The sequence below is a fragment of the Castor canadensis genome, chromosome X (assembly GCF_047511655.1).
Source record: "Castor canadensis chromosome X, mCasCan1.hap1v2, whole genome shotgun sequence".
Lineage (NCBI taxonomy): Eukaryota > Metazoa > Chordata > Mammalia > Rodentia > Castoridae > Castor > Castor canadensis.
This window is the reverse complement of record NC_133405.1, coordinates 91,916,239-91,938,776: the sequence shown is the minus strand read 5'-3', so window position 1 is coordinate 91,938,776 and position 22,538 is coordinate 91,916,239. Positions and strand designations below refer to the sequence as shown.

Here is a 22,538-nt window from a genome sequence, read left to right as displayed (position 1 = left end):
GTGGTGGGCTGGCAGAGTGGCTCAAGTGGTAGCATACCTGCCAAGCAAGTGTGAGGCCCTGAGTTCAAACCCCAGTGCCGCCAAAAAAACAAAACAACCCCCCCCCCAAAAAAAAAACAACAGAAAAACCACACAAATGACATTAGGCTGGTGGAGTGGCTCAAGTGGTAAGAGTGTCTGCCTAGCAAGCCTAAGGCCCTGAGTTTAAACAGCAGTGCTGCAAAAAAACAGAAAAGAGAAAAGAAAGTGGCCCTGTGATTCTGAGGGGCAAGCTTGGTCCTCTTTGACAGGCTTAGAAAGAGGAGGCTGAGGAAGGGATAGGTCCCCAGGGGAGAGAGGGAATCTTCGGAGGGCAGGCTGGGGAGGGGTCTAGAGTCTGAAGGTGTCATCTTACATATTATGGTGAGGTTGGTACATTAACCTCATTTTACAAATGATATAATTAAGGCTAAAAATACTAGGAAACTTGATCAAAATGACAGCACTGAGTAGCTGAATTACAATCTGAATTCAGGCTGTTCTGAACATATAGATTGTGTTCTGAACTGCTATGCTATTCTCCCGCTCAGATGGGTAGTAGTAAGTGTTCAATAGATGGGGCCCAGGTGTCAGTTTCTGCACATCTGCTCTAAAATCCTTAACTTGTCACAGTGACATTAGTCCCTTTTACTGATGAGGAAACTGACATACAGAGAAAACAGGTGACTTGGCTAAGGTCATACAACCAAGATGTGGGAACTCCATGCTTTGAAATTGGGCCTACCAGACTCCTCAATCTACATTTCCTGGACTGATACAGGTCTGAATTAAACTCAAGGGGAGATGACCCCCAATATCTGAGGCTAAGATGGGCAGCCCCAGTCCATTCCCTGAGGGACAAGGGTATTTTTATTCTATGGCTGGTGTCAAGAGTCAGAAACCTTTTTTAATAGAACTTTTTAATATAAGGCTGAGGGAGACCCTGTAACCTCCAGGGCAGTGGGAGTGACCCCAAGCCCAGGGTAGGTCTACAGAAAGTGCCATGGTCTAGACAGGAAGCCAAGGATATCAGAAACTGGCACAGACGTGCTCATGGACAATGAAGTCAGACCAAGTTTTCATAAACTTTCTGAATAATTGCCAGACTAGCATGCCAGGGGAGGCCACAAACTCCTTATGTCTGAACTTTAGTAAGTATCAAAGTGTCCAAGGATAGTCTCCTGGAGAGACAGGTAAGTCATGAGTCAGGAAGATGTACACAGTATGCTGCTTCCTATCTTTGCACCATTGCCCATGATATATACCTTTGCCTGGATTGCCCTTTCCTCCCTGTTAATCAACTAGAAGATTCCTACTTATCTTTTTTATCTGAGATTATGGTGCTGTGTCTGGGAGCACACCTTGTTTATCTCTATGTCTTCGGTGAGAGCAGGAGGCCTAAAACATAGTAGGTGGTCAGTCAAACTTTGCATAACTGAACTCATAATTAGTTACACAGCTAAATCCAATGTTATAATGGTTCATGAATTGATGGTAGCCCAGAGAGGGAGGTCTCTGATGGCACGCCACAGGCTCTGTGTATACTGATAGCATTCTGATGAAATTAGTAGGTGACAAAAAAGAATGAGGGAATAGGTCACAAGTTAGACAGCAGTCAGAATAATTATCCAAAAAGAGTCATGCAAAGGCAGAAACACCCAAGGGGGCAAAGTCAGGACTAAAACTTCACAGCCTGTTGCCACCTTGACAATAGAAAAAAAGTCTTTTTGATCTGAAACTTACTGTCCTGTGGTGTTCACCATTATAATAGCACCATCTATGTGTATACCAGACATTACATCAGATTTTACTGTCCTCTCTCCTCAAATACCTCAGATAAAGTGATTTTCTTGGCCTGAGGATCAAGAAACAGTTTCTCACTGGGATCCCAGTGAGAGTTGGGGCTTTGTTTTCACCAAGTAACAGGCAGGCCTGACAATACAACACTTTGAGGGCTTTCAGGAGTGCTAGAGTGTACAGCTAGTCATGGAGCTTTGTCACTTTCCTGCCAACTGAGAACTTGCTTCCCAAAAGAGCCCAGGAGCTGTCCTCACTGCTTCTTCCCAGCCCCCAGCCTTCTGAACAACAGCATCCAGGCAGCCTTGTAAGGCATTCAAGGCCCTTATGTCTTCCTTTTTTCTCCAGGCATTTCTCTTGTATACTTCACACTAATCAATTAAATCATTCATTCAGTTTATTCCACAAATATTTATTATCTACTAAATATTGCTATGTACTGTTCTTGGCACTGGAAATACAGCAATGAATAAAACAGAAGTCCCTGCTTTGTGGAGCTTACAGTCTATTGAGGAGAGACAAACACTAACCACAATAACTAAATATAAAATATATCAAGTGGTGATCAGTGCCTTGCTTTATGTGATAACACATAAAGTAGGATAAGAAGATATAAATGGAGAATAATGGGGCCTTTTATATATGTTGATCAAGGAGGTGGCAGCTGAACATAATGGAAATACTTTGGTAAATCATTAGATTATTTAGAAGGCAGGGTGCACTAGGCAGTGAGAACAGCAAGTTCAAAGGCCTAAAGAGGAGGGTCCCTGGCATGCTTGAGGGGCAGGAAAAAGGCCAGTGCAGCTAGAAGAAGAGAGAGTGATGGTGAAAGTGACAGGAGATAAGGTCAGAGAGGTGAAGGAAGTCAGATCATGTAGGAATATTTGGGCTATGAAGCAGGCTCTGGATTTTATTCTGAGGGACCTGGGAGCCATGGGAGAATTTTGAGCAGAAGAGGGACATGATCTTATTTGGACTTAAAAAAAGAATTTCAGAAGAATTAGTGATAGGTACTAAAACACCAGGCAAAAGAAAACAAAACAGATCATTTTTAGCTCCTAGGGAAACAAAAAGATGTACAACAAAGAATATGCTATAGGAATGTACCATGTGGTTTAGATGTGAATAATATTTATGGTATCATACTCATGCAAATAGTGATTACTAGCTGAACAAAAATTGCATAAAATATTTAAAGAACTAATAGATGTAATCACAAAGATGAGCTAGAGACTATTAGGGATGACTAGATAGATTAGAAAGTAAAATACACGATGCTTGTACAAATGAAAACACAATTTTTAAAATAAAAAAGTTCAATGGAAAGATTGAACAGCAGAAATTGCCCAAGATGAAGTACGAGGAGATATAAAATATCAAAGAGATATTATGAGTTATGGAAGATAGCATGAGGAAGACCAAAATATGAGTAACTGGGTTCTGAGAAAGAAAATATAGAAAGAATCAAAGGGACAGTATTGAAGAGATAACGGTTGAGAATTTCCAGAAGTTATAAAAACAGGAATTTACTGTGCCATGAAACACATTTCCAAAACAGAATAAAAAGAAACCCATGCCTAAGCTTGTTAGAATGAAACCAGTCAAAACAAAATAAAACAAAATAGCAACTAGACTGATAACACACTTCTTAATGGCAACAAGGCAGACTTCTCAAAGTCCAGAGAATGGAATCATATATTTTAAGCACTAAGTGAAAATACCTGCAACAAACTCTATCTTTTAAGAACCAGGATAAAATAGAGACATTTACATAAAACAAAGACGTGGAGAACTTAACAACAAGAGACCTGTACTAAAAGAACATTTAAAACAATGTATTCACAATGAAAGAAAATGATCCAAGAAGGATGGTCTGAAATGCCAGAATACATGAATGTAAATTCAAACAAATGCTACTTACATAAAATAATACTGGTGATAATGATGATTATGAGTGTGAGGTTACATAAAAATGAACAAATTAACATATTTGAAAATAAAAGTATGTGGTTAGAAGAATGACTAAAGAAGGTTTCTAAGCTTCCTGTATTCTTAAAATATTGTTTAACTTTGAGCCTTTTAAGTTAATATTCATGCTAGAATTTTAAGGATAACCACAGATAAAAATAGAAAAAGAAATTCCAATAGTGGGGCGAAAAACAGAATTAGAAATCGTAAAACCAAAAGAGCAAGAGAGAAGAGAGGAAATGAAGCATATGAAAGGTAGTGGTGGAATATAGAAATCAAGAATGATGGGGGGTGGAGGTGTGGCTCAATGGTAGAGCACCTGCCTAGCAGGCACAATGCCCTGACTTCAACCCCCAGTACCACCAAAAAAAAAAAAAAAAGGGTGATTGATAGAAACAAGTCCAGACATATCACAATAACTGTAAACAGACTAAATTTGCCAATTTAAAGACAAAGGTAATTAGATTAGATCTTTAAAAAAGGTCCAGTGATACACTATTTCCAAGAGATATAATTAAAGTGTAAAGACATGAAAATGCTTAAAAGTAAAAGGATAGAAAATTATATACCATACGAATCCTAACAAGAAAAGCTTGTGCTGCTACATTAATACAAGATAAAATAGACTTTGAGGAAAGATGCATTATTGGAAATAGAAAGTGGTGTTACATACTTACCAGGAATATATAACAATTTTTAATTTCAATATTCATAACAAAGTACCCTCAAAATATATAAGTCAAAAAAGAGACGGAACTTAAGGAAACACTGACAAATCCATCATCATAGTTGAATATTACCACAACTTTTTCTATTATTGATAGATCATGACCAAAATAATCAATTTAGATAAATAAAATTTGAACAACTATCAATGAGATTGATAATAGACATGTATAGAACTCTATAGTCATCAATTAGAGAACACACATTCTTATAAAGCACATAGGAAACATTAAAAATATTTATCACATACTAAGCCATAAAACAAGTCTCAATAAATTTCAGAGTTATTATCACATGGACATCATCTGATCATAATGCAATTAAGATAGATTTCAACAACAAAGGGGTAAAATTTAAAATCCCCAAACATTTTGGGATTTTAAAAATACACTTCTATATAACCATGGGTCAAAGAAGTAACCATGATGGAAATGTTGAAGTACTTGCAACTGAACAGTAATAAAAATACTGCATATCTGAACTTGTAGGAAAGCAGTATTTAGGGAAATTTATATCCTTTAAGTGTGCAAACTAGAAAACAAGAAAAACTGAAAGTTAATGAGCTCCATTGTCCCATTTAAGAAATCAGAAAAAAAACAACAGAATAAATCCAAAAAATGTGGAAGGAAGGAGATCAAAAAAGATAAGAGCAGAAATTAAAGAAATAGAAAACAAAGACACAATAGAGAGGAGCAACAAAGCCAAAAGTTGGTTCTTTGAAAAGACTAATAAAATAGACAAACCTCTGGTGAGATTGATCAAGAAAAACAGTGAGAAGGCACAAATGACCAATATTAGCAATGAAAAAGGAGACATGGCTACAGATTATATACAGTTGAGAATAAAAAATACAGGAATTTTATGCCAATGAATATGAAAACAGACAAAATGAACCAATTCCTAGGAAACTATATCTTACCAAAAGTGACTCAAAAGAAAAAAAAATCCTTAATAGTACTATAACTATTCAAGGAATTGAAGCAGTAGTTAAAACTCTTCACTCCAAAAGAACAAACAAATTAAAAATAGCAGGCAGAGTTTCCCAGTTGGGTATGTGTATTTCAGGTAGGTGAAGATATATTGATTCCTTCAGCCCTAAAGTTGTTCAGGTAGGACCAGAGGCAGTGAAGGCCTTAGGAAGACTACCTCTCTCTAGGGTAGCTTTCTCTAGAGATCCTTACAGTCCTTGCAGGTGGTGAGCACTAATGAGTAACATCCAGCACTCTGCTCTGTAGTAAATGTGCTATGCAGGGCCAAGGAGGTGCTCTACCACTTGGACAGCCTCTTCAGTAGTCAGCTTCTGTAGTCTTCTGCTCACTGAGGATAGGGGCCTGTGGAGCAGCTGGAGGAGTTTGTGTTCCAGTTTCCAAGAAACACCATACACAGCCCAAGTTGGAGTTTCTGGAGGGCGTAGCTCCAGGTAGAAGCCCTGCAACTCTGTCTTCACGAATATCAGACACTTCTATCCGTTTGTAGCTGATGAGCTCTTTTAATGATGTCCAAGCTAGCTGCAGGGTGATGGTTCTAATAATGATGAATGTTCTGCAAATAAGAGCTTCATCATTACTTTGAAACAGTTAATAAAAAAGAGATCAACTGGATTTAAAATCTACTTACATTATAAGAAATTTTAACAATATATTTGTCATCGAAACAAAAAGAAAAGCTGATTTCAGTTGTAAACATTTTTGAACAATTTAAAAATCGGTTTTAAGTATTTTACCACCTACTTGTATAAAGATTTTTTGTTGATGGTGACTATTAAGAATTTGAAGAACATAGCGTTCATTACAAAGTCTTGCTTAGGATTTGTGTATAACCACTTCAAGCATAAAACCTTATGTAAAATAAATATGTAAGGGAACAAATTTCAAGTTTCTCATTTAAAACCTTAAAAATATTTTAGTTTAGAAATTTAATACTAACTCAATATTTAAAAGGAAAACACCAGATCAAAATGGTTTTACAGGATGTTCTACCAAACAGACCTTTCCAAAGTCATAGAGCATCTTCCAGAATATTGTAAAAAAGGGAACATAATCTGATTCATTCTATGATAGCAGCAGAACCTTAATGTCAAAAGTAAATCAGAACAGCATGAGAAAGGAAAATTAAAGATAATTTTTACTCAAGGACACAGATGCAAAAATCCTAAACAAAATACTAGCAAGCCAAACCCAATGCTATATGAAAAGGAAATGAAGACCATGATCAAGTTGTGTTTATATCAGAAATGCAAAGTTGTTCTAGCATGAGGAAAATCTATAAATGTCATTTACCACATTATCATATTGGAGAAAAAATAATCATCCCATGAAACAGAAAAAGCATTTGATTTAAAAAATTTAATTCTTTTCATGATTTAAAAAAATTTAAAAAACAGCATAGAGGAATAGGATGACATTTGATTAACCTGAAAAAACTTACAGAAACTGAAAGGAAATACCATTCTTAATAGGGAAAAGTTAGTAGTGTTTCCCGTAAAATACCTAAGACAGGGATGCCAACAATCACTTTTTCTATTCAATACTGTACTAAATGTCTTGTCTATCTCAATAAGACAAGAAAAATAAAGACATCAAGATTGAAAAGGAATCAAAACTTGCATTATTTATAGCCAATATAGTTGCTAACATAGAAAGCACAAAATAGTAACTTAAAAGGAACCAGGACTCCTTGGAGAAATGGCTGATTCAAGAGCTGGCACAGGAAAATACAAGATGAGTCTGAGTATGAGTGCCAGATGAGCAAGAAAATGTTCAAAAACAAAGGATGGGGACATCAAAGGGACACAGGAGCCAGCCTGAAAGTACCTGCACTGGACAAAGCTGGAACAATTTGAGCAACAACCCAAAGAACAGAGTATTAGATTTATAACTCAAATTACTAAACAAATATATGCATGAGTTCATACTGACATAAACAACTGATTGAATAATAAACAAGGGATAAGAGATAAATCTTAAAAGAATAATTCCAAATGATACATCTACACCCTCTTCCAGGAGCTGGAGTTTAATTGCTCCTCCTCTCAAGGATAGACAAGATTCACCCAAATAACAGAATACTAAAAGGAAAAAACAGCAGGTTTTCCATGAAGAAACCTAGCAAACACTACCTTAACTAAGGGATGAAGGTTCACATCATGAGGGGTGTCATGTAGGTATCACATGCTCCCTGATATGGTGTGATAAGAAGGACATTTAAACTCTGTGGTGTTCTTTCCAAAGACAGCCTCAGTCTAATTATGAGAAAACTTTAGACAACTCCAAATTAACCAACATTCCTCAAAACTGTTAAGGTCATGAGAAACAAGGACAGACTGATGAACTGTCATAGACCAGAAAACACTACTATGGAGACATGTCAACTAAATACAATGTGGTATCTTGAATTGGACCCTAGGCCAGAAAAAAAGACATTAGTGAGAAGACTGATGAATGGATGTGAAGTTTGACATTTGGTAAACAGTAATATACCAATCAATGTTGCTTTCTTAGGTTTGACAAATGTACCCCAGTAAGGAGTATATAGGAGTTCCCTGTGCTATCTCTTTACTAACTTTCCTATAAATATAAAATTACCCAAAAATGAAAAGTTTGCCTAAAATAATAAAAGTTTATAAGGTGAGTGGTTATAATATCAATAAATAAAAATAAGCTTCATTTCTACACACTTTCAAAAGAGATAAAATACCTTAAATGAAAATATCAAATGTATAACATCAGAAAACCCACATAGTATGAATGGATAAATCTAATACAAGATATGCAAGGCTTTATCCAGAAAACTATAAACCTTAGCCAAAAGATATGAAAGAATTTATTTAAAATACTGGAATAATATTGTGTTCATAGCTAGGAAGACTAATATAAATTATCTTCAAACTGATCTATATATTCATTTCAATTACCAAATTCTGAAATGTGTTTTAAGTAAAAAAAAAAAAAGAGCCAAACTTATATGATGCTCCTAAAGAAAAATAAGGTGGGAAGATTTTGCTCTATTAAATACCAAGTTTTATTAGGAAACTAAAGTACTTAAGGTAGTGTGATACTGGTATGGGACAAAAAAGCTGACCAATGCAAAGAGAGCCCAGAAACAGACCTAGACAGATAAGAAACTTTGATGCATTATAGGAGTGACACTTCTCATCATGAGGTTCTTCATGTAGAAAATAATGAAACCGGCTCCTTACCTTATACCACAGAAAAATCAATTCCAGTTGGATTAAAGTAAACTTTTAAGCTTTCATTAGAAGAAAATAAAGACTATGTATATGATCATTGATCAAGGAAGGTAAGACAAATGCTAACTATAATAGAGAAAAGATTGATTCATTCAACTCTAAAAAAAAATTTCTGGGGCTGAGGCTTAGCTCAGTGGTACGGTGCTTGCTTAGCAATTATGAGGCCCTGGCTTTGATCCCCAGCAACCTCTCCATCAAAAAACATGAGAGAAAAAGAAAAAAAAATTCTGCTCATGCAAAGACATAATAAAGAAAAAAAGCCACAAGCTTATAGAAGATAGTTGATACATATATCTGATGAATGATGAGTATCCAAAATAAGGATCGCTTATAAATCAATAAAGATGATTTTTTTAAAATTTTGAATGTTTAAAAGATTAATAGCCCTTTAATCGAAAAGGAAACATGTGGCCAATAACCATAAAAAGATGCTCAACTATGTTAATAACTGGAAAAAATTCACTATGATGACAAAGAGCAAGTTGGGATTATATCAAGTATATGAGGGTGTGGATCAGTGGGGAATCTTATATAGTGTAAATTGGTATCATCTTTTATAATACAGTTTGGCATCATCCTGTCAGGGTGAACTTTTACATGTCCTACTATCCAGCAATTCCATTCCTAGTTATATACCTTGGAATGATGGGTGAGTATGAATATCGGGAAACATGGCAGCAGTGTTTAGAAGAGCTTATGGGAAATAACCCAAATGTCCATCAACACATAAATGGATAATTTGGTTTATGGTTACCAAAGAAATACTACATATTACTATTTTTTTTTGGTGGGATTGGGGTTTGAATTCCCTCCAAAGCATGTGCTCTACCTCTTTAGCCACGCCTCTAGTCCACTTTGCTCTGGTTATTTTGGGGATGAGGGGTCATGAACTATTTATTCAAGGCTGGCCTTGACCCTCAGTCCTTCCAAACTTAGCCACCCCAGTAGCTAGAATTATAGGCATGAACCACCAGGGCAATAGAGGTGAACCTTAGAAACACAATATTTAGTGAAACAAAAGATCATATACCATATGATGCTATTTTTTTCCAGTATTACAGTTTGAACTTAGGGCCTCATCCTTGCTAGACAGGTGTTCTATCACTTGAGTCACTCCGCCAGACTTGTGTGTGTGTGTGTGTGTGTGTGTGTGTGTGTGTGTGTGTGTGTATGCTGGGGTAGTTTTGAGATAGGGTCTCTCGAACTATTTTGTTGGGGCTGGCCTTAAAACTTGATCCTCCTGATCTCTGACTTCCCAGTAGCTAGGATTATAGGCATGAACCACCAGCATCTGACTGATGCTATTTTTAGAAAGCTCACAACCAAGCCAGATAAATAATGTATTGGTTAAGCATCCCCACAAACATGAAAAGGTCCCATAAATCAAAAAGAGCAAGGGAACATTAAACAAAAGACTTAAGGTGGGGGGCATGGACAAGGGATGGAACAGAAAATGACATATTGGTAGACGCTACCATCAATGCTGTTCTTGGGTGGGGTGGTGAGTTCTTGGGCTTTCATTATATTATTATATTTATAACTCATGTGTAAAATGCATATGTTCTCATATCATATATCTAATATATTTTATATGAACAAACAAAATGGAAGAACATAAGAGGAAGTGAGGATAAAAACTCTTGGAGTGTTTTGCTATTAGGGGAATTGAGAAATAAAGTTGTACTTGCAAGGGGATATGGGATGGAGAGGGTTTAACAATCTTTTTTGGTGGTACTGGGGTTTGAACTCAGGGCCTCATACTTGCTAGGCAGGCACTTCTAACCACTGGAGCCACTCCACCAGTCCAATAAATTTTTTAAAGATGGAAGCAATAGGAGACTGATGGAATGTCAGAGTGAGGAGTTTGGTGAACTCACTTTCCTCTGAAACAATGAAAATATTGGCAGACCAACCAAAATCAATCAATTAACTAAAGCTACAGAATGAAGTGAAAGTCATACCTAAGAGAAATGACTGAAGTCCTTTTAAGACAGTGGGATTTGCAGCATTTCACTTGTGGCTAGTCAGTACTCCCCTCCCTCCAGTTCAGTGGTACAGAAACCAAAAAATAATCACATTTCAGACAAGAGGCTGGAGGCATGGCTTAACTGGTAGAGTAGCTGTCTAGCAATGGCTGAGTTCAAGCCCCGGTACCACCCAAAACAAAAAAACCCCTCAAACCAAAGCAAACAAACAAAAAACAAAACAACAGAGAGATCTGACCACTTTGGGAACTTAAAAGGAAATTCTGGAGAATGTGACAACCATAGGGAACTTTGAAAAGTTCTGACATATTCCTAGGTATGTAAAGCACCGTGCACATACTCAAGGCTATGCATATGCCCAGGGAAAACTTGGCAAAGGAGAAGATGCAGATCACTCACTTCTCATTGGCTGTGAATCCCTGTGCAAGTGGGAAGTGAAAGCTCTGGTGGTTTTGTAAACTGGATGAAATTGGAAGGTTTATTTTCCCACACAGATCTTCACAGCAAAGAGTAAGAAACATAGAGGCAAGGTGTTTAAGATCTGAGCAATCACTTCCTAATCATCAAATTTATTTACCCAGGTGTGACCTTTAGGGATCCAAGCTTAAAAATAAGAACAAGAGCTTAAAAAAAAAAGGTAGCAGAAAACACAGGGACCACATAATAATGCAAGGAATATAGTATCCACAGAATTAGTCCTCAGAAGTCAATAAATAGATACACAGCAACAAGAAAAATAACCACAACTACAACAGAGGCAGCAAAACAAAACAAAATAAAAACAAAAACAGAACAATAAACCTTTGAGAGTCCTGACATCAGCAAGATGGCAGAATAGGACTTTCCAGCATTTGTCCCCACTGAAGAAACATCAATTTGACCTATCCATGCATGAAAATACCTTTACTACAGCTAAGGAAACTAGGGAAAACTACAGCTAAGGAAACTGGGTACAGCACAGAAATAAGAAAAGACATATTGAAGAAAGTAGGAAGGACAGTTTTATATAACCCACTCACCCCTCCTCCAATACTCCACGACACTCAGCATGGACACAGAAATTCATCTGTGAGGGGGAAGAAGCAGGAATTGAGAACCAGTCTTGGACACCAAAACTGGGCCCACTCTACCATCCCAGACTTTAGGCCAGCTCCTGCAGACTGAGCTTCAAGCCCACCTTGGTGCCAGGCCACACCCCACAGTCCAGGATCTGAGCCTGCCTGGTAGGCTCAGTCTCTGGGCCAAACCCAGCACAAGACTGACTCAGTGGCCCTAGGTTCCAGACTTACCTAAGCACCAGACCTCCCCCTACATACTCAGGCTGTGGGTCTACTCTATGGCTAGGCCTGCCTGGACAACCCTGGGCCCCAGGCTTCAGGTCCACTCCTGCACCAGGTCAGCACTCACAGTCTTAGTATTCAGGCCAGTCCTTAAAGACCCAGCCTCTAGACCAGCTGCAGAAGTGGGCTCCAGGCTGGCCTAGTACCACACTAGACTCTGTGGCCCCAGGCTCTAGGGCCACCACAGGTTCCAGACCAGCACAGAGCCATGTTGTCCCACATAGCCCCAGGCTTATAAGCTTACCTCAGCACAAGGTCAGCGCTCTTGCTCTTACCATGCTGGCAACCACAGACAGAGGCTCCAGGCTGGCTCCTGCAGCCTCACATTCCATAAGACCATAGTCCATACCTGCTTCAGCAGTTGCAGGATTCAGGTCCATCCCAGTAGGCCTCAATGCTGGGCTGGACCTCATGGACCTAACTCTATACCTGCCCTAGCACCAGACCTTCCCAGGCTCCAGGCTGGTTCCCATGGTCCTAGGATCCACTGGACTTAGAGTCCAAACTTACTCTAGCACACAGTGTCCAGGCCCACTCTACTAAACACTGGTGCCTGGCCAGCCCCCACAGACTAACGCTACAGAACCACCTCTGCAGATCTAGGCTCTAGGCCAGAGTTTGTGAATCCAGGACCCTTGGCCCCCTGCCCATGGATTCAGGCTTCAGACCTACCCCAGTGGACTTAGGCTCCAGGCACAAGCCAGTGGATCCAGGTACCAGGCCCAACCCAAAGCCTGGCTAGCCCCTACAGACTCAAGCTCAAGGCCACCCCAGTACCAGGTCAGCCCCATGGACCCTAGACCTCAGGCTGGCCTGCACAGATACAGGATCCAGGCATATCCTTGAGGACCAAGGCTCCAGGCCTATCCACTTGGTAACCCCGATACCAAGGACAGACCGACTCTAGTATCAAGCCTGCTCACAGACCACACTAACTAGGAAAGGACTTTCACAGACAAAGCCACTTTAGCAAAGACTAGAATAAGTCCCTACTTCTTCAAATGTGCACACATAAAAGAATAGCCTCAAGGACCAAGAACAAGCACAGAGCCAGGAAAACACACCACTACCAAAGGAACAAAAGAATAACCAACTGTAAGGAAAAGATTTGTGAACTGTCTGAAAAAATTCAAAATAATTGTTTTAAGGAAGCTTGGTGAAATCCAAGGAAACAACAGCAGAACTGATCTAGCAGAAGAAAGAATCTGTGAACTTGAAGGCAAGCTATTTGAAAATATAGTCATAGGAGAAAAAAAAGAAAAGAATAAAAATGAATGAAGAAGCTTATGGGACAGCATCAAAAGGGCAAATATTTGAGTTATGTAAGTTCATGAAGAAGAAGAGATAGATAAAGGAATAGAACGCTTACTTAAAGAAATAATAAAGGAAACTTTATGAATTTTTTTTGTGGTACTGGAGTTTGAACTCAGAGCCTCATGCTTATTAGGCAGGCGCTCTACCACTTAGCCACTCCTCCAGCTCTGTTTTGTGCAGTCCTCCTGATCTCTGCCTCCTGAGTGGCTAGGATTACAGGCATGAGCCACTGGCACCTGGCTGAAAACGTTATGAATTTTACAAAACATATAACTGTCCATATATGGGAAGGTCATAGGTCTCTATAGACAAAAAAGACATATAATTAAACTGTCAAAAATCAAGAACAAAGAGAGGATCCCAAAGGCAGCAAAGAAAAGAAGTAAGTGACACATTATAGAGTTGTAATAAGACTAGCATTAGATTCCTCAGCAGAGATCTTACAGGCCAGGAGAAAGTATGACAATTCATTCAATGTGCTGAAGGAAAAAAACCTGTTAACCAAGAATACTGTACCTGGCAAAGCTGCCCTTCAGAAATGAAGGACAGACACAACACTTTCTCAGACAAACAAAAGCTGTGGGAGTTTATCACTACCAGACCTGTCTTACAAGAAATGCTCAAGTAAAAGATACTAATAAGAAACATGAAAACATAAGTATAAAACTCCCAAGTAAAAGTAAGTACAGTCAAATTTAGAATACTACAATACTATAATGACTGTGTATCCTTTAGTATGAAGGTTAAGAGACAAAATAATAAAAAATAATAATACAACAATTTAAAGGATACACAATATAGAAGGATGCAAATAGTGACATCAATGTACCGGGCGCTGGTGGCTCACGCCTGTAATCCTAGCTACTCAGGAGGCAGAGATCAGGAGGATCATGGTTCAAAGCCAGCCCTGGCAAATAGTTCTGCGAGACCCTATCTTGAAAAAACCCTTCACAAAAATAGGGTTGGTGGAGTGGCTCAAGGTGAAGGCCCTGAGTTCAGGCCCCAGCACTACAAAAACAAAACAAAACAAAACAAAACAAAAACTTAAGATGTGATGGGAATGAAGTACAAGTATAGAGTTATTTAATGCAAAGTTGTTATCAGCTTAAAATAGGCTCTTCTAATTATGTTTTATGTGAGACTAATGGTAACCACAAAACAAAAACTTACAGTAGCTACAATTAAGAAAATGGCAGTAGTATTTACTTATCGATAATTACCTTTAATGTAAATGGGATTAAACTCTCCAATCAAAAGGCATATAGTAGCTAAACAGATTTTTAAGATACCCAACTATGTGCTGCCCTATGAGAGCCTCTTTTAAGGACACACATGGATTGAAAGTGAAAAGATGGAAAAAGACATTCCAAAGGAAAGCAAAATGGACTTTGAATTATTATTATTATTATTGTGGTGCTGGGGTTGAAGTCAGAGTCTACACCTTGAGCCACTCCACCAGCCTTTTGTGAAGGTTTTTTTTTTTTTTTTTGAGATAGGGTTTTGGGAACTATTTGCACAGGCTGGTTTCAAACTGCAATCTTCCTCCTCTCTGCCTGCTGAGCAGCTAGGATTTGAGGTGTGAGCTACAGGTGCTTGGCTTCCAGCATCATAATCATCATCATCATCATTATTTTTCAGTATTAGAGTTTGAACTTAGGGCTTCATGCTTGCTAGGCAGGCTGTCTACCACTTGAGGCACACCCAAGTCCTGGACTTTAAATTAAAAACTATAAAAAGAAGCCAGGTGTGGTAGTACAAACCTGTAACCCCAGCTGAGACAGGAGGATCACTGGGCTACAGAGCAAGTTCCAGAGCAACCTAATCATATAGTGAGACCATGTCACTATATGAAAGAAAAAAAGAAGGTCATTACATAATAACAAAGGGGTCGATTCATCAGGAGGTAATAACAGTTGTAAACATGTGCATCTAACATTGGTGCACTTAAATATATAAAGCAAATCTATCAAGAGATAGATAGATTGTAATACAATAAAAATAGGGAACACTTCACTTTCAGTAATGGACAGACCAGCCAGACAGAAAATCAATAAGGAAACATTAGACTTAAACTACACTGTAGACCAAATGGACCTAATAGACATGTAGAACATGCTACCCAACAGCAGCAGAATGTGTATTACACACAATTCTTTTCCAGCACACACAGAACATTCTCCAAGACAGATCATATGCTAGGCAACAAAACAAGTCTTAACAAATTTATTAAGACTGAAATCATATCAAGTACTTTTTCTACCTACAATGGTATGAAATGTAAATCAATAACAGGAAGAATTTCAGAAAATTCTCAAATATAGGGAAATTAAACAACATACTCCTGAACAACCAGTGTGTCAAAGAAGAAATTAAAAGAGAAAAATTTAAATATCTCGAGACAAATGAAAATGGACACACAACATACAAAAATTTATGGGATGCAGCCAAACCAGTTCTAAGAGTGAAGTGTGTAGCAATAAACACCTACATCACAGAAGATATCTAACAAACAACCTAATGTTATACTCAAGGAACTAGAAAAATAAGAACAAACTAAGTCTAAGGATGGAAAAATCAGAGCATAAATAAATGAAACTGAACTACAAGAACAACAGAAAAGATCAATGAAACTGCAACTTGGGTTTTCTTTTTTTTTTTAAGATAAAATCTACAAATCTTTAGCTAAACTAATAAAAAAGGAAGGACTAAAATTCATAGATAGGAGATGAGACATTATAACTGATACCATAGAAATATAAAAGATATGAGAATGCTATGAACAATTATATGTCAGCAACAGAAGTGTATAAATTCCTAGGCATATACAACCTACTAAGGGTGAATCATAAAGAAACAGAAAATCAGAACAGACCAATAAAAAATAAGGAGACTGCATCAGCTAAAAAAAAAGTTTCCTATCAAAGAAAAGCCCAGGACCTGATGGCTTCCCTGCTCAAATCCACCAAACATTTAAGAACTAATCTTTCCCAAAACACTAAGAAAGAATACTTCCAAACCCATTTTATGAGACAGGCATTACCTTGATACCAAAGCCAGACAATGACACTACAAGAAAACAATATTACAGGGCAATATCCCAGATGAACACATGTAAAACACTTCAACAAAATATTAGTAAACCAAATTTAACAGTGTATTAAAAGGATCACTAACCATAATCAAGTAGGATATATCCCAGGGATGCAGGGATATTTCAACACACTCAAATCTATAAACATGATATGATACACCACATTAACAGAATGACAGACAAAAACCATAGCTCATCTCCACAGATACAGAAAAAACATTAATTATTGTAAATAACAATGTACTGTATTTTTAAAAATTGTTGAAAGCAGATTTTAAGTGTAGATTTCAATCTTACCACAAAAATGTAAAGTGTGTGAACTAATACATATATTAATTAATTTTATCTAGACATTCTACAGTGTATACATATTTTAAAACATCATGTTCTCCATAGTAAAAATATATCATTTGTGAATTAAATAAATTTAATAATAAAAATAACAACAATCCTGAGGGTGAAAGCATCTGATACCAGAATTGTTAGACTAAAATATCTATAATGTTCAGTTTTTGACAAGAAGCTATGAAACATACAAAGAAACAGGAAAGTATATCATATACACCAGGAAAAAAAGCAGTCAACAGAACATGTCCCTGAGAACACATGCTTTGGACTTCATAGACACGACTTTAAATTAGCTATTATAAATAGCTTCAAAGAACTAAAGGAAACAATTTCTGAAGAATTAAAGGGAAGTCTGAGATTAGTATCTCACCAAATGAACATAATTTGGCAAGGTAATTTATGAAAAATAATCAAATAGAAAATGTGGAGTTGGAAAGTATAATAACCAAAATGAAAACTTTACTAGAGGGGCTCAACAACATATTTGAGCTGGCAGGAAAAAGAAGGATAAACCTGATGATAGGTTAACAGAGATTATCCATTCTGAGATTCAGAAAAAGAAAGAAGGAAAGAGAAAGAGACCCTCACAGACCCGTGGGAGACTATGAAACAACAACACATACAAAGGAGTGCCAAAAGAAGAGCAAGGAATGGGCAGTTCCAGTTTGCAATTAGATGAAAAATATTAACCTACACATTTAAGAAACTCAAAGAAAATAAACTCAAAGAGATCCATACCTAGAAACATCATGATGGAACTGATGAAGGTCCAAGATAAAAGATCATCTTGAAAGTAGTAAGAGGAAATAACTCAATAAGATTAGCAGTGGCCTCTCATTAAAAACCATGGAGGACAGAAGATGGTGTGATGACATTTTAAAATCCAGCAATGTTGTCCTTAAAAATGAAAGAAAAGAGAAGATAAACATAAACTGAGAAAACTTGTTATTACCAGACCTACCCTATAAGAAACACTAATTTCAGGTTGAAATTAAAGGACTAAATATTAACTTGTAGGTAACTACATAAGTTTTACAAAAGTATTTTTGTTTGTAACTTTCTAATTTTCCTGCTGTTTAAAAAGATAACTGTATTAAGAAATAATAATAAACTGCTGACAGGCTTATAATGTATAAAGAAGTAATTTTTATCATAATGCTGTAACAGAGCTGGAAGGGGATGGAAGTATACTAGAGCAAGGTTCTATTTTTCTTTTATTGAGACAGGGTCTTGCTATGTAGCCCAGCCTGGCCTTAAACTTATGATTTCCTGCCTCTGCCTTCCAAGTGCGGGGATTATAGGCATGTGCTACTACACCCAGTGCTCAAGCAGTTTTATATACTATTTGAAATTAGGTTGTTATTTATTCAAAAAATTTTTTCTTTTTTTTTTTGGTGGTATGGAGTTTGAACTCAGGGCCTAACACTTGTTAGGCAGGTGTTCTACCAATTGAGCTACTCCACCAGGGAAAAATTTTTTTTGGTGTCACTGGGGTTTGAACTAAGAGCCTCATGTTTGCTAGGCAGGCACTCTACCACCTGAGCTACTTTGCCAAGGTAGACTGTTTCAAGTTTCAATGTTGGTTGTAATAGCCAGGGTTTAACTCAAAAATATAGTTAATAAGGGAATTAAAAAGCTACATCAGACATTATCTACTTAACACAAAAGAAGAGAGGAACTGAGGAACAAAAGAATAAAAATGACACAAGACACACACAAACCCTTCCTCAAAACAGTAGAGGAACTATTTCCCAATTCATTCTATGCAGATAATATGATTCTAATAGTAAAACCAGACAATACACTGTAAGAAAACAATAGATGAATATCCTATATGAATATAGGTATAAATACATCAACAAATTACTTGTAACCCAAGTCCAGTAGCATATAAAAAGTCTTACATAACAAGAGCAAGGAGGATTCAGCTCAGGAATGAAGGTTGGCTTTTGTCTGAACATAATCAATGTAATACATCATATTGAAAAAACAAAGTACAAAGTCCACATGATCACCTCAATGGATGCAGGAAAATCACTTGACAAAATCCAGCACTTGTTCATGGCAAAAACCACACAACAAATTAGTAGTAGTAGGGCATCATCAACCTGATAAAGGGCATCAATATAAACCACACTGCTAACATCCTATGTAATGAACAGACTCCATACTTTATACTTAAGATCAGAAACAAGACAAGAATGTACACTCTCACTATTTCTACTCAACAATGTACTGGAAGTTCTAACCATGGCTGTTAGGCAAGGGATAAAGCCATCCAGACAGAAAAAAAGGTACAACTATCTCTATTTACAGATGACACGATTTCTTGATTGACATAAATATTTTTTATGTTTATGAGGTACATTATAGTAATCTGATACACATACACAATGTGTAACAATCAAATTAGGGTAAGAACAATTTCCATCTCGTTAAATTTTAATCATATTTATGTACTGACAATTTTGTACACTTCTAGTCACTTTGAAATATATCATAGATTGTTTTAACCAATAACTATTACCAATAACCAATAACAACTATTGTACTATAGAAAACCACAATTAATTCTTCCTATGTGTTTTTATACCACTTATTTAATTTGTTTCCATCCCTTCTCCCTTTTGCCCTTACCAGTTTTTAGTAATCATATTCTACTCCATTCTTTTACAAGATTGACTATTTAGTTTCCACAAATGATTGAAAATGGCATGATTTTATATTTTTAAAAAATTCTAAGGAATCCACTGAAAAAATATTTTTTAGCAGCACTGGGGTTTGAACTCCAGACCTAATACTTGCTAGGCATGTGCTCTTACTACTTGAGCCACTCTGGCAGTCTTTTTTCTGTGAGGAGTGTTTTTGAGATAGGGTCTTGTGAACTGTTTGCCTGGGGCTGGCTTCAAACAGTGATCCTCCTGATCTGTCTACCTCCTGGGTAGCTAGGATTATAAGCGTGATCCACCAGGGCCCAGCTCCACTGAAAATTATTTGAACTAATAAACAAGTTTAGCAATATGGCATGATGGACCAATAAAGAAAGATTAATTGTATTTGTATACATTGGCAAGAACAATTGGAAAGTGAAAATAAGAAAAAAATTCCATCTATAATATCATCAAAAAGAATACAATGCCTAGGAATTGTACAAAAGATGTACAAGACATGTATATCAAAAACTACAAAATACTCCTGAAAGAAATTAAAGAAGGTTGGGACTGGAGGCGTAGCTTAAGTGGTAGAGAGCTTGCCTAGTAAGTGTGAACCTGAGTTCAAACCCCAGTATAGTCAAAAGAAAGAAAAAGAATAAAAATGTTTAAAAAGAAATTAAAGAAGATCTAAATAAATAAATGTTCACAGATTAGAAGATAACTTTTTTTTGGTGGTACTGGGGCTTGAACTAAGGGCTACATACTTGCTACGGAGGCACTCTACTGCTTGAGCCACTCTGCCAGCCCTTTATTTGTGATGGATATTTTTGAGATAGGGTATTTGCCTAGGTCTGGTTTCAAACTGCAATCCTCCTGATCTCTGCCTCCTGAGTAACTAGGATTTCAGGTGTGAGCCACCTGCGCCCAGTTGGAAGATAACATTGTTAAATGACAATACTACCTACATTGACTGAATTCCTATAAAAATTTCAGCTTAAAAAATAAATTGACAATCTGATCCTAAAATTCATATGGAAATGCAAGGGCCTTAGAATAGCCAAAATAATCTTTAAAAAGAAGAACAAAGTTGGAAGACTAACTTTTCCTGATTTCAAAATATATTACAGTTACAGTAATCAAGACATTATGGTCTGGTATAGTGACACACATATAGATCAATGGACCAGAATTGGGAGTCCATAAATTAACATTTGTAATACATGGTCAAGTGTTTTTTGACAAGACAATTCATTGGGAAAAAGATTTTTTTTTCAACAAAAGGTGCTAGAGACTGGAACAAGTAGAAGACAGAATTTCAGGACTTAGAGACAAAATAGAGATAATAGGGCTGGTGGTAGAGTATCTGCCTAGCAAGTGTGAGGTCCTGAGTTTGAGCCCTAGTGCTGCCAAAAAAAAAAAAGGAACAAAATAGATGTAACAGAAAAAACAGTTGAATACATAGAGAAAAGAATAAAGAAATATGAAGGGAATATGCAAGAACTCTGTGACTCCATTAAAACACCAAACCTAAAAAACATGGGCATTGAAGAAGGAGAAAAGATGCAAGCCAAAGGCACAGGAAACATATTCAACAAAATAATAGCAGAAAACTTCCCATACATTGAGAAAGAGATGCCTATTCAGGTATAGGAAGCCTCTAGGACACCAAACAGACATGATCAAAATAGAACCTTTCCATGGTTCTATTATTATTATTACTATATACATGTAATATATACTATATATTTTATATTATTAATTTTTTTATTATCATAGTTAAGCACAAACAATAAGGAAAGAATATTGAAGGCTGCAAGGGAGAAATATCAAATCACCTATAAAGGTTAAACCCATCAGAGTAACAGCAGATTTCTCAGCAGAAACCTTAAAAGTAAGAAGGGCATGGAATGAAGTATTTTAAGCATTGAAAAAAAGATTTCAGACTAGAATATTCTACCCAGCAAAGCTATCATTCATAATTGAAGGAGCAACATAATAAATAGAAACTAAAATAATATATGATCGCTAAACCAGAACTCCAGAAGAATCTTGCACACTGAAGATGAAGATGAACATAGCCATAAAAGGATAGGAATAATTAAATCTCAGGAGATGAGCAGATAAGCAATAATAGAGTAGCAAAGAATCAACTGCGCGCGCACACACACACACACACACACACACACACACTAACACCAAAAGAAACAAAATAGAAGGAATTGTCACATACCTTTCAATATTAGTACTGAATGTTAATGGTCTTAACCCCCCCACCAAAAGACATAAATTGGAGAGCTGGATTAAAAAGGAAGAGCTAACAATTTGTTGTTTACAAGAAACCCACCTCACTGACAGAAACAAACACTGGCTTAGGGTGAAAGGGTGAAAAAGATTTTCCAAGCTAATGTCCCCCCCCAAAAAAAACATGCAGGACTATCTATGTTTATATCTGATAAAGTAGAATTTAAACTTAAATTATTCAGAAGAGACAAAGAAAGTCACTTCATATTAATAAAAGGTACAATACATCAAGAGAAAATAACAATTGCTAACTTATATGTGCCCATATAAGTTATGGTTGATGCAACCAATTTCATTAAACATACAATACTGGACTTAAAAACCCCAACACACTGATAGTGTGAGAATTCAATATTCCACTATCACCAATAAATAGATCATCCAGACAAAAAAATCAATAAACTTCAGAATTAAATGACACCATACATTAAATGGACTTAACAGACATCTACAGAGTTATTTCACCCAGTAACTACAGAGTTATTTCATCCAGTATCAACACAATATACATTTTCCTCAGTAGCCCATGGAACTTTCTCCAAAACAGATCATATTTTACATCACAAAGCAAGTCTTAACAAATATAAGAAAATTGAAATAACCCCTTGCATACTGTCTGACCACAATGGAATAAAACTAGAACTCAACAACAAAAGAAATAGCATAAAATGGTCAAATAGCTGGAGACTGAACAACAAATTCAGGAAAGTAGCAGGACACAAAACCAATATACAAAAATCAATAGCT

The 22,538-nt window shown here is 36.7% G+C and overlaps 1 protein-coding gene across 1 annotated transcript in view; it reads right to left on the bottom strand.

Moving 5' to 3' along the window:
* Positions 1-3,325: 3,325 nt before the first annotated feature.
* The window catches only part of Kantr (KANTR integral membrane protein), a 29,945-nt gene continuing 10,732 nt past the window's right edge, over positions 3,326-22,538 (bottom strand). Inside the window, exon 3 of the mRNA XM_074063272.1 lies at positions 3,326-6,051. Coding sequence (XP_073919373.1) covers positions 5,095-5,325 — 231 coding nt within the window. The 5' untranslated portion in view covers positions 5,326-6,051 and the 3' untranslated portion in view covers positions 3,326-5,094. The remainder of the gene's footprint in view (positions 6,052-22,538) is intronic.